Here is a 12,703-nt window from a genome sequence, read left to right as displayed (position 1 = left end):
ACAAACTTGAAATTTGGCACGTATGTTCCTCTTGGCTTCTAGGTTCTCGCTAAGAAAGGATTTTTTGAAATGACCTTCAGATCATTGGCATTCCTTATACAGTAATTAACAGCTCTGATGCTTTTGCTTAAAAGGCCACGCTGAAATTGCTAAAGGATAGCAGTCCGGATAGAAAATGAGACAAGCCCGACTGATTTATATTAGGAAAGTTTAATGTTTTCTGGGAAATCAAAATACATATCGGTGAATTCCACCTTTCTCAAAGCAGGGGTGGGGTGGGGAGGAAAAATGAAGGAAGGCAGGGCTACTTTTTCATGAGGGGCAATACTCAAAATAAGGAAGATAGCTAACATCTGGAGTAGTGGAGTAATGCCTCCACTTAGCCATTTTTTTTATTTTTTTTATTTGCAAGCACTAGAAAACAAAGACTCCAGTATGATATTTGCTCTCTCAGGAATCAATGGATGCTTTTAATAGCTTGCACCCATCCTGCTCCAGTCCCATCTTTTAAGCCAGAGGTGGAGAAATATGGCCTCTCTGATTTGTGGCCTTCAACTCCCAGATTTCCTGAGGCAGCTATACTGGCTCAGGAATTCTGGGAGTTGAAGTCCACAGGTAACAAAATAGCCACAGCTCCCCACCCGTTTTAAGCCATTTTCTCTGGAGAACTTGAGCAGGCAGAAGAACTTCAAAGCAAGAGTTTACTTCCATTTAACCCCAAAGTGACCACATATGCCTTTTGAAAGATCCATTTTTTACCTTGAGGAACCCTATTAGCAGCCTGGGATGGGCCTACCTTATGGAAAAGGATTCAGATCCTGACTCTGGAGCAGTGCTTTTCAATCTTGGTGACCTTAAGACAGTGGTGGCGAACCTATGGCATCCGCGCCAGAAACCATACATTTGGGTACCAGCGCACACATGCGCGATGGAACACTGCCCTTGGAGTTTGGTGCTCCTGCACATGGGAAGACCAACGAGGCAGCATGTTCCTCGTGGGATGGTTTTGCGTGCCATTTCCAGCACGCAGGTTGGCATGCTGGCACGAAAAAGGTTCGCCGTCACTGCCTTAAGACGTGTGGACTTCAACTCCCAGAATTCCCCAGTCAACCACTCAAGAGATCTGGGAGTTGAAACGTCTGAAGGGTGCCATGGTTGAAAAACACTGCTCTAAAATTAGGGTTGAGTAGTCATAGACATAATTTTAGCTTTTTCTTTTCCCACTCAAGCTATAATAGGGCTGGGCCTTGTCTGCACGTGTTACACGGCCACATAGAGAGTGATGGGGCAGTGGTCACTTCCCAAGGCTGAGGAGCGGATCTTGCTGTCGCACAACCCTTCCAGAAGCCCTTTGGAGACCACAAAGTAATCAAGCCTCCATCCCACATTCTTAGCCCGGGCGTTCATCATATATGTCCAGAAAGTGTAGGCATAGGGGATGTCAGGATAGAGATGCCGGAAAGTGTCGACAAAGCCAGCTTCCAGCAGTTGGGTAAAACCAGCCCGCTCTTCTGGAGTGAAGCCAGCATTCTTCTTATTCCCCTTGGGGTTCTTCAAATCGATCTCCTGGTGAGCTACGTTGAGGTCGCCGCACAGGATAAGGGGCTTGCGGGCAGCCAGGCCTTCCAGGTAAGAGCGGAAGGCCTCATCCCAACGTTGGCGGTATTCCAGGCGCACCAGTCCCCGACCGGCGTTGGGCACGTAGGCGGTCACCAGGAAGTAGGATGGGAACTCCGCTGTGATCACCCGGCCTTCTTTGTCATGCTCTTCCTCACCTGTAGTAACAATGCAGAAGAGCAATGTTGATTTTGAACAAGCACAATCGGAGGAAGACATGTTCCAGCTTTTCCCAGCCGGGTGTCATCCACCTGAGAACTCCCCGGCTTTCCCATTATAAGTAGTCCTGAATGTACGACCACAACTGAGGACAAAATTGCTGTTGTTAATTGAGACATTTGTTGGCCACATTTGTTCAGTGAGTCACTAAAGTTGATAAATTAGTAACCCGCTTGTTAAATTAATCTGGCTTCTCCACTGGCTTTCATTAAAGGCCGCATCAGGATTGTGTTTGACCTTGGGAAGTGGGTGTGGCCAAGGTGAGTGTGGCCAGCCCCACGTCATTCATCAAGGCTCCATTTCCGGCTGCGAAAGCCTCCTGCAGCTCTTGCCAGTGAAAACGGAGGCTGGGGAGGCCACATGCCGCACGGCCAGGCTCTGTTTTTGCTCCCAGAGGCACCATGAGCTGTTCCTTTGCTGTTTCAATGGCAGCCCTGCGGGCCAGATCCAAGCACCCCGCAGGCCAGGTGTGGCCCCTGGGACCTTGAGTTTGACACTTGCTGTAAAACATGGCACAGGCGTTCTTTCAAAACAGTATCTATAATAGGCTCAGCCACCTGGGAAAGCCCTTTTATTGGACAGCAATCTGGAGATCTTGCTTAAAAACCTTAAGAATGCTCTCTTCTATCTCAGCTTATTCCCCACCACCACCACCAAAGAACTGAGAGTTTTTTTCCTCCAAGACAACAAAGATTCACTGCTTATGCTTTTGTAGGGGATAATTCACCAGTCTGATAGGAACTAAAATCCCAAAATAAGGATGGAGAAGTCCCTACCTATCCCATAAGTGACGTCCAGAGGTTTGTTCTTGGAGAGCAGGGCCACACCGCTGTAGCCTCCCTTGTCATTAGAACAGGCCCAAAATTTATGAGGGTATTCGGCCAGATCCTGAATCTCAGCAGGCAGCTGTTTTTCTGCACATTTTGTTTCTTGTAAGCAGAGCACATCGGGGTCCTCTTCATTCACCCACTGCAGGGAATATAATTAATATAATATAATCTATCTATCTATCTATCTATCTATCTATCTATCTATCTATCTATCTATCATCTATCTATCTATCTATATATAATATATATATATATATATAGATTTGTTAAAATGACCATCCAATCCATACAGTAATTAACACGCTCTGATGCTAAGGAGTTCTACTCCCTCTCCCCACCGGCAAATAACTACGTTCCAACTCCCAGTTGCCTTATATTAACACGCTCGGATGCTAAGGAGTTAGACATTCTACACCCACCACCTGAAAAGAACTCTGTTCCAACTGCCAGTTGCCTCATATTCCGTTACCTCAGTTCAAACTGGCAGACGTTCCACTCCTTCACTCAGGAGAGGTCTGGAGCTCATTACAGTACTGAATGTTGGTACCTCACCAAAATGTCTATGCCTTCAACCTGTGGAACTGCTTGTGGGCTCAACGTGGCAGGAGCGATATTTCCTTATGTATTTCAGTCACCGACCATCACTGAGTCAATGGATTGAACCTGAGTGAACCGGATTTCTCCTGCATTGCCTGATCACATAGTTTCGTCGTGAAGCAGAGTTATCCAGCTAAATATAATATAATGTAATGAAATAAATTTTTGACATCTCTCGACAGCTGTTTACCTCTTAGTAAAAAATGGACTTTGCAGATTAGCAGAGGTTAACAGAATCTCCCAAAGAGTAAGGTTTGAACCTGCTTAACGAATGTTATTAACTGGGTGGAACATAACGGAGTGAGCTAATACAGTCACCGAAACCTTCATTTTACACTTCTTACTACAGTTAGTCGTCGACTTACACCAGTTTATTTAGTGACCATTCGAAATTCAGCCAGGACAATTAACCAGTGGAACAGCTTGCCTCCAGAAATTATGGGTGCTCCATCACCGGATGTTTTTAAGTAGGCAAGTCATTTATCTGAAATAGTATAGGTTCTCCTGCTTGAGCAGAGGGCTGGACTAGAAGACCTCCAAAGTCCCTTCCAGCTCATTCATTCTAAATTGCAACGGCACTGAAAAGAAGTGACATGACTTTTTTTCATACTTATTTCAGCATCCCCCCCCCTTGCTCATGTGACCAAAATTGTTTTATGACGGTTGCATTGTTCCAGGGTCACGTGATCCCCTTTTGCAACCTTATGACAAGCAAAATCCACAGGGAAGTCGGAGATTCACTTAACAACCATGTTGCTAACTTAACATCTGTAGTGATTCACTTAATAACGATGGCAGGAAAAGCCGTAAAATGGAGTAAAACTCACTTAAGAAATGTCTCGCTTAGCAATGGAAATTTTGGTCTTGGTTGAGGTCATAAGTTGAGGACTACCTGTATACTATTGACAGACTTATACTGAGTAATAAATTTTATACTGGCCTTCTTTGCGAAGGTTAACACTGCAACTGTATGTTGTGGCCCAACAGCAGCCAGCTGAGCTGTTGGTGGAATCTGACAGCGATGAACACTATGGGATTGCCCTGGAGGCTGAGGAAGACTGGGGGGAGGGGTTCGGAGTCAGAGCAGGGACTAGAGAGGCCTGTTGGCCACTAGGTGGCGTCTGAGTCAGAGAGCAGTGAGGAAGAACAGAGGGAGGCTGTCTCTGACCTATGTATGCGTTGGGCTGCGAGGAGGAGGGAGCAGCTTTGGAAAAAGGGTCACAGAAGGAAATAGGAACAGGTGGCTACTGTTCCCGGAGAGCGTATAGATGGGGCGACGGGAGGGGAATTTTGCAGGAAACAACAATTTACTGATCCAGCCGTAGAGAAAGATTGGGAGAATTTCATGAGTTCAAGCTTTGTTTCATAGATAGCTTTCTGGGCTCCCAGCAAATGGGTTGCTTATCTCCCTCCTTAGTTATGGCAGACAGCCATGTCTGCTTCCATATATATTGTAGATGCTTGGGACAGAACACTGTATGACCCTTTACTCTGCCAGTGCCCTTGAGACAACGTACAATTAAACAAAGGCCACAGAAATGAAACTGAAATGTCACAAGAGAAAGGAGGATGGGAAATCCTGTCCTGCTTTCAAAAAATTATCCATCCTGACAGCCTGAAACAGTCTTTTTACAAGCATTCTTCCCAACCTTTGGTTGACGTGGGAAGGCTAAAAATCATTTGCAACGTATTCTCAAGACAGATATTAGATGGATAAAACCCGCCATTCTCCTGTTGTTGTTTTTTCCTGTGAGGAAACATTAGCTGTGGACCTCACTCTAAAAGAGATGTATTCTCTCGCTTGTTTGAAGACAAGTGGATATAAAAACAACACCGCCTTGATAATTTCAACCAAGCTGGTTGCTGGTAGCTCCATGGGGACTGCCTGTTCCCTTCTCCACCGCTGGTTGCTACCCCACGCTATTTTTATAATTGCTTTTTTTGACGGCCTGCAACAATGCAGATATTGTTTTCATTCAAGATCCACAATAAATTGCAACAGACAGCCTTCCCCAGCACGAACCCCCTCCAGATGTGTGAAATTCAGCTCCTAGGATCCTGACCCAGAACCCTGCTGGATGAAGATCTCTTAAGGTTCGAAGCTCACACATCTGGAGAAAGCCCAAACCCAACAGGGCCCTACAAACAGCTTAATAAGTGACCTGAAAGCTGCAATTGGCAGGCATTCTCTAAAGTAGGTGTGTCAAACTCCAGGCTGTTTTTGGCCCATGGGGCCGCCTTGGAAACAGCAAAGGACCAGCCCACAGTGCATCTGCCAGCGAAAAGGAGCTTGGGAGGTTGCAGGAGGCTGTCACAACCCAAAACGCAGCTCGAGAGCCCTTTTTCACCGGCAGAGTGCTCAGGCCACCACCAGGGTTCCCGACACGAGTGATGCTGAGCTGGCCATGTCCAGCCTGTCCCCCAAGGTCAAACATAACCCTGATGTGGCGCTCAACGAAATTGAGTTTGACACCCCTGCTCTAAAGCAAAGTCCCCATGCATTGCAGTTTAGTCCAGCCATCCCCAACCTGTGTGGCTTGACATCTGGCTGGGGAGGGGAAGAGGGTAACTGAGCCATGCGTGCAACAGCCTGACGTGCATGCGTGCGCACCCTGGCATTCCATTTGTGTGAGTGGAGCTGCATGCATGCATTGGTCCCAGCCTGCCTCTTGCATGGCCTGGTTTCGGAAAGGTCATAGTCTGGTAGTGGACCACTGCCTGGGACTTTGAGACCCCTGGTTTAAGTCTAGCTTCCTCAAGCGTGACATCTGCCAGTTGTGCAGACTGTTAACATTCTAAATAAGCAATCTTCACACAGCTGCATTGCGGATCTGGAGGTTTCAGAATGCTAAGCTAAAACAGCTGAAGGTTTTTAATTTGGGTGAAAAAAAAATAATAAAGTTATATGTTACTAGCTGATGCCCTGGTTTTCCCTGGGTATTTATTTTTCCAAGAGCATCTTTTGCACAACGGAGCAAGTATGGTGGAATTCACAGCCACAAGCTGAAGCCACAGGCATGTTAAAAAGCTGTGAAATCAATAAGCAGGGGGAAAGGGGGCCAGGTACATTCATTTAATACTGTCTCCATCATTAAATTTACAGATAGTCCTTGACTTACGACCACAACTGAGCCCAACATTTCTGTTGCTAAGATAGTTTTGCCTCATTTTATGACCTTTCTCACCATAGTTGCTAAACGAATCAGCACAGTTAAGTTAGCAATATGATTGTTCAATGCTTCATCGTAAACATTGCCTGACAGAAGGTCACAAAAGGTGACCACACGGCCTCCGAGACACTGCAGCCGTCGTAAATATGAATCAGTCGCCAAGCTTCTCAATTTTGATCATGTGACCATGGGGATGTTGCAATGGTCATAAGGTGAAAAACAGCTGTAAGTCAGTGCCGGTTTTTTCAGTGCCGTTGTAATTTTGAACGGTCAGTAAACAAACTATTGTAAGTCGAGAACCTGTATATTCCTACCCCCACCTCACAAAGTAATTATTTTCCGAATTTCTTCTTATAACAACTCGTTCTTCCAAAAAAGGCATGAAAGATTCCCCCCCCCCCCATTAACGGTTTTCCCAGTTTGATCAGATTGGATAGAACCAATGTTGGCCAATTAAAAAATTAACAAGATTGTGAGGTAGTCCTCAACTTACGACCACAACTGAGCCCAAAATGTATATTGCCAAGTGAGACATTTGCTAAGTGAGTTTTGCCCCATTTTACCACCTTTCTCGCCACAGTTAAGTGAATCACTACAATTGTTCAGATAGTAACCTGATTGTTAAGTGAATCTGGCTTCCCCATTGACTTTGCTCCTCAGAATATCACTAAAGCGGATCACGTTATGCTGGGACATTGCAACCGTCATAAATATGAACCAGCTGCCAAGCTTCTAAATTTTGATCGTGACCTTGGGAATACTGTAACAGTCGTTGAAAATCGGTCATAAATCACCTTTTTCAATGCCGTCGTAACTTCGAATAGTCACTAAAAGAACTGCTGTAAGTCAATAACCACCTGTATATTATTTAATTAAATAAAACAATAGAATTATATACCCTTAGGCAAAACCCAAAAGATCAACCTGCCAGTTTCCATATAATATTGTTGTCAATACAAGTGGTCCTCGTTTAATGACTACTTGTTCAGTGGCCATTTGAACTTACACTGGTACTGAAGGAATGGCATTAGCAACCAGTCCTTGAAGTTCCAGACATTATGGGATCACATGATCAGAATTTGTGACAAGCAAAATCAATGGGGAAGCCAAATTCCACAAGCAAAGTCAATGGGGAAGCCAAATTCCCCAAGTAAAATCAATGGGGAAGCCGGCAGGAAGTCAGAAATCACAATCATGTGAGATCCTCGCTTAACAATGGCAACCGGAATTGCAGTTGCTAAGCAATGTGAGTGTGTGGTTTTCCAACATGATTGTGTTGCTTAACAACGGAGTTTCTAGCCCCAATTAGCGTTATTAAATGAGGATCCCCTGTAAAATTACATAACATGTCTTCATTAAGAGTCAATCTCAATTAGACTGAATTTTTACAATTCCCCTTCCCAATCTATTTTCTTAAGGATGGCGACAGTGTTTGGTGGGTGCTGTTTTTCTTCCCCTTCTTTTCCGTCTAGAGTGGGCATCGGAATTTAGTTTTAACGTGTGCCATTGTGTACCCAGAAGACTGACAATAAAGGTTATCTTATCCAATGTGTGATGTCTAAATGCAGATTCTCTTTTTATGACATTCTCGGTCCGACTTTTGAGGGAGGGTAGAGGAAAAACCATTGCCGTCATACCCAGCGTGGAAAGAACCAGTAAGAAAACAAAATGGTGGATTCTCCTCTTGAGTTACCTCCAGGCCCTTCTTCCTGAACCAGGCTCGGATGCCATCTACGTTCCAGGAAGTGACCTTCAAAGTGTATTTTTTGCCACTGGATGAAGTGAGCTTATCGGGAGGATCTTGGTACAAGATTGGACCATCGGCCTCTTTCTCTGGTTTTGCTCCATCGCCCATCGCCTTTTTAGGCTCTGGCTCTGAGGGAAAGAGAAACAAGACACAACATTGTAAGAGAAGGAACAGAGGTGATTTTCTTTAGAGGTGGGTTGCGGTGCGTATGGCCGTACGGTAGTGTTCAGGAGCAGCTGTTTTTATAGCAAAGTGCGCATAGCATGTGGTGCCTGCGTGAGCCCCAGGAAGCTGCTGGTTGTCGCAGGGGCGGTGGATTGCGTATGCATGCGCAGCGCACATCAGATGCGTGCAAGAACAGACCGCGATCAGCATACCGGTAGCGACGGTAAGAGCAACCCACCATTGGTTTGCTTGTTTGATGAAAATCAGACTCCATTGGAAACAGAGACAGTCCTCGACTTACACCCGTTCATCTAATGACTGTTCAAAATTACAGCACTGTAAAAAGTGACTTATGACCTTTTTACACACTTATGACCGTTGCAGCACCCCCATGGTCACATGATCAAATTTCAGGCCACCGGTTCCTATTTATGACGGTCGCAGTGTCCCAGGGTCATGCAATCAGCTTTTCCGACCATCTTGACAATGGGGAAGCCAGCTTCACTTAACAACCGTGTGACTAGCTGAACAAATGGGAATGATTCATTTAACAACTGTGGCAATACAGATCGTAAAATGGGGCAAATCTCACTTAAGAAATGTCTCACTTAGCAACATAGATTTTGGGCTCAAATTCTGTGCTCGTAACTCAAGGACTTACCTGTAATCAGGTAAGACTGATTTTAAAATTTGGCTCATTTTCTACAGATATGGTTAGTTCATTTGCAGCAGGAGAGTCATGTTCTAATCAAGATTGGGAAAGGATTTGACTGGAAGCTAGGACCACAATTGAGCTCAAAATTTATATTGCTAAGCAAGACAGCTGTGAAGTGAGTTTTTGTCCCATTTTATGACTTTTCTTGTCACAGTTGTTAAATAAATCACTGCAGCTGTTAAGTCAATAACACAGTTGTTAAGTGAATCTAGCTTGTCAGACCGTCGCAAAAAGGGATCACATAACTCTTGGGGCACTGCAACTCTCACAAACACGAACCGAGCCTCCAAATTTTGATCATGTGAACATAGGTAAAAACCAGCCACTGTTTTCAGTGCTGTTGTAACTTCTAACGGTTACTAAAGAAATGGTTGTAAGTCGAGAACTAGATGTATTATCTCCTGATCCGAGTTCTCCCATTCTCATTCCTGCTTGATCTACACTGCAGTGTTTCTCACCCTTAACCTTAAGATGCATTAATTTCAACTCCCAGAATTCCTCTGCCTGCATGCTGGCTGGGGAATTCTGGGACTTGAAGTTCACACATCGTAAAGTAGGCAAACTGCTCTACTGTGATCTGCTGGATTTGAGTCTTGAGCAAGTTTGACTGATGTAGTCCTGTCCCTATGAAATGTCACAACTTTCTTGATCCGCCAGAGATTCCTTCCATTTTATTCTCCTCCTTTCTCCACTCCCAGCATCAGACAGAAGGTATAGGTTGGGGCAGTGGTGAAATTCCATTTTTTTTACTACTGGTTCTGTGGGCGTGGCTTGGTGGGTGTGGCAGGGGAGGGAAACTGCAAAATCCCCATTCCCTCTCAACTCCTGGGGGAAGGATATTGCAAAATCGCCATTCCCACCCCACTCTGGGACCAGCCAGAGGTGGTATTTGCCAGTTCTCGGAACTATTCAAAATTTCCGCTACCAGTTCTCCAGAACCTGTCAGAACCTGCTGAATTTCACCCCTGGGTTGGGGGCTCATTATACCAAAATGTCACAAATTTGACAAACTCCAATCTGTGGGTCGAGGAAAAGGGCTGAAGGAAACTGAGAGGCCATTCAACAAAGAGATAGACTTGGGAAGGTCAAAGAGCACCAAGTTGGGCCTCGGGTCCAAAATACAGAGTGAGCATAAAATAAGGGACACCTCCCTTTCCCAAATCAACCCTAGTTTTAATGCTAGGTCTGAACTCCATACCTGTGGCCTCCTCCTCAGTTGGAAGGACCTCTTCTTCTCCCTTCTTCCCTCGTTTTGGCATTGTAGGTCCACAAATGTGTCTCAGACGAAGAAGCCGGCTACCTTGTTTGGCCAATGTTAGGCTTCTCAACAGTAGCGTCTCCTGGAAAAGAAGAACACTGCTATGTAGCTTATATAGCACTTGGCACTTAGACTTGTATACCGCTTTACAGTGCTTTGCAGCCCTCTCTAAGCGCTTTACAGAGTCAGCATCTTGCCCCCAACAATTTGGGTCCTCATTTTACCGACCTTGGAAGGATGGAAGGTTGAATCAATCTTGAGCCTGGTGAGATTTGAACGGCTAAATTGCAGGCAGCTGGCAGTCAGCAGAAGTAGCCTGCAATACTGTACTCTAACCACTGCGCCACCATGGCTCATATACCTTCCCATAATGCTTTACAGGACCCTGTAGGTGGTTTACAGAGTCAACATATTTCCCTCAACCATCTGCGTCCTCATTCTACCGACCTCGGAAGAATGGAAGGCCGAGTCAATCTTCAGCCATCCAGGATCGAACTCTTGGCAATGGGCAGTGTTAGCCTGCAATACTGCCTTCTGTGCCCCTACCTAACACCCAAAACAAGCTTTCTTTTCCCTCAGAATATCCCGTGAGCCCCCCCCCCCTGTCTTTCTCCAAATGCATCCACTGTTCTCAGGCGTGGGCTGCTACAGGTTCGCCCAGGTTCGGGAGAAGTTATGGCCAGTTCAGAGAACTTCCAAATCCCACCCTTGGCTGGCCCCGCCCACCACGCCACTGCCACCCCATCACTCCCAGGAATCTCCACGCGGCCTGTTTTGGATGAGAGGTTAAGTGTAGGGCCCACATGGAGGCTTGGAGGGGGGGGGGAAACAGGCCTCCCGGAAGACCTTCAGAGCCTGGGGGAGACAGTTTTCGTCCTCCCAGAGACTCAAGGAAAGCCTCCGGAGCCTGGGGAAGGCGAAAATGCTTCCCCCCCCCCCCCCCGTGGTGCAGGAGGCTGACCAGGCCATGCCCACCCAGCAACCGCATAGAGAACCCGTTGCTGAAATTTTTGAAGCCCATCCCTGACTCTTCCTCTCTTCCATCAGCAACCCACCTTCCTAGCCCTACAAAAATGATTTCTTTGTCACCGGATTCTATCCATTTGGAAAGAATCCCATCCACATCAAAACTTCTGTTCTTAGAAGAATAAATGGGCTCCTAAGCAACCATTTCATTGGCTTATGTTACTTTGGGCCATCCAGTCCCTAACGAGAACAGAAGGCAGGAGAGCCAATCGTTTAAATAGTTAAGATGCCCATGACTGCCTCTTTGACCTACATGGGTATCATTTTCCTCAAGGCAAATGATACGAGGATGGCTGTCTGCCAAACGCCATTGTTTCCTTTGCAGGAGAAACATGGATGAGGGAGAGCTTTACTTTCAGACAGGATCAAAGCATCTCAGCTGATCCAAAGCTGAACAGACGCCAACCACCTAATGCAGCTACTAAAAATAAAATTAATGCGCTTTATTCTGCAGTGCTGGAAGCGCGTTTGAAAAAAAGCATGTTTTGTGCCGATGGGGACAGTTTTAATTTTGAGAGTATCAGCAGGACCTTGGCTTACAGCCACAATTGGGACCAGAATTTCTGTCACTACATGATGCTGTTACTCAATGACTCATCACACGACAAGACCTGCTATTACAACACACTTGTACTGTGCTCATTAATCACATGGTCGTTAAGCGAATCCGACTTGGCCTATTGACATTGTCAGAAATTGACTGGGAAGGTTGCAAGTGGTTGTGTGATTCCAGGATGCTGCAATTGTCGTAAGTGTGAGCTGGTTGCAAAGTGCCAAAACACGATCACATGACCGCAGGGATGGCTATAACTTCAAGCATGGGTCGTCACATTTTTCAGCGCCCTTGCAACTTCAAACCTTCTTTAATGGTCATAAGTCAAGGACTATCTATATACTGTGAGCACGCTCCTGCTAGCGGTAAGGCCTAAGGTGGGTGTCGGCAATCCATGGCCCTAGAGCGCATGCCCCCTCTCCTACGACTCACTGCCGATCCGGTCGCGTAACCTGCTCTCTGCCCCAAGAAGGCTTGAGCCTCTCTGCAGAGCCACATGGCTGAAGCACCCCCTAACATTTTCTCTGCACTGCCCATGACTGGCTGCTTTTTGTGATTCAGCAGCCTTCACAGGCAGTTCAGTGCCAGCCAAGGTCCCCTTCGTGTCGGCTCAGGAAGGAGGGGAATGGGTGGGGAGCTCACCCGCTGTCGCCAGATGCAGGGAGGGAAGAGCTCCGGCTCTCCTGAGAAGCATGGCTGCTACACCGAGCAGCGCAGCTGGCTACTCACCTCACTGCGCAGTGGCCGCAGCGAGAGGAGTCATCGCCGTCCCCGGTGTGATCCTGGCCCAAGAGAGTATCCTGCTT

General features: G+C 46.3%; 1 protein-coding gene across 2 annotated transcripts in view; it reads right to left on the bottom strand.

Annotated features, from left to right (window-relative positions):
• Window positions 1–191: 191 nt before the first annotated feature.
• Window positions 192–12,703, bottom strand: part of APEX1 (apurinic/apyrimidinic endodeoxyribonuclease 1) — a 14,487-nt gene continuing 1,975 nt past the window's right edge. For both annotated transcript variants that reach the window (XM_081932840.1, XM_081932839.1), the window contains exons 2-5: window positions 10,259–10,400; window positions 8,127–8,308; window positions 2,613–2,805; window positions 192–1,775 (exon numbers count right to left, since the gene is read on the bottom strand). In XM_081932840.1, coding sequence (XP_081788966.1) covers window positions 1,261–1,775; window positions 2,613–2,805; window positions 8,127–8,308; window positions 10,259–10,319 — 951 coding nt within the window. In that variant the 5' untranslated portion in view covers window positions 10,320–10,400 and the 3' untranslated portion in view covers window positions 192–1,260. The remainder of the gene's footprint in view (window positions 1,776–2,612; window positions 2,806–8,126; window positions 8,309–10,258; window positions 10,401–12,703) is intronic.

Source organism: Natrix helvetica (assembly GCF_964273705.1).
Source record: "Natrix helvetica genome assembly, chromosome: Z".
NCBI lineage: Eukaryota > Metazoa > Chordata > Lepidosauria > Squamata > Natricidae > Natrix > Natrix helvetica.
Note: the sequence above shows the minus strand (reverse complement) of the source record. Positions and strands in the feature narration are given on the sequence as shown.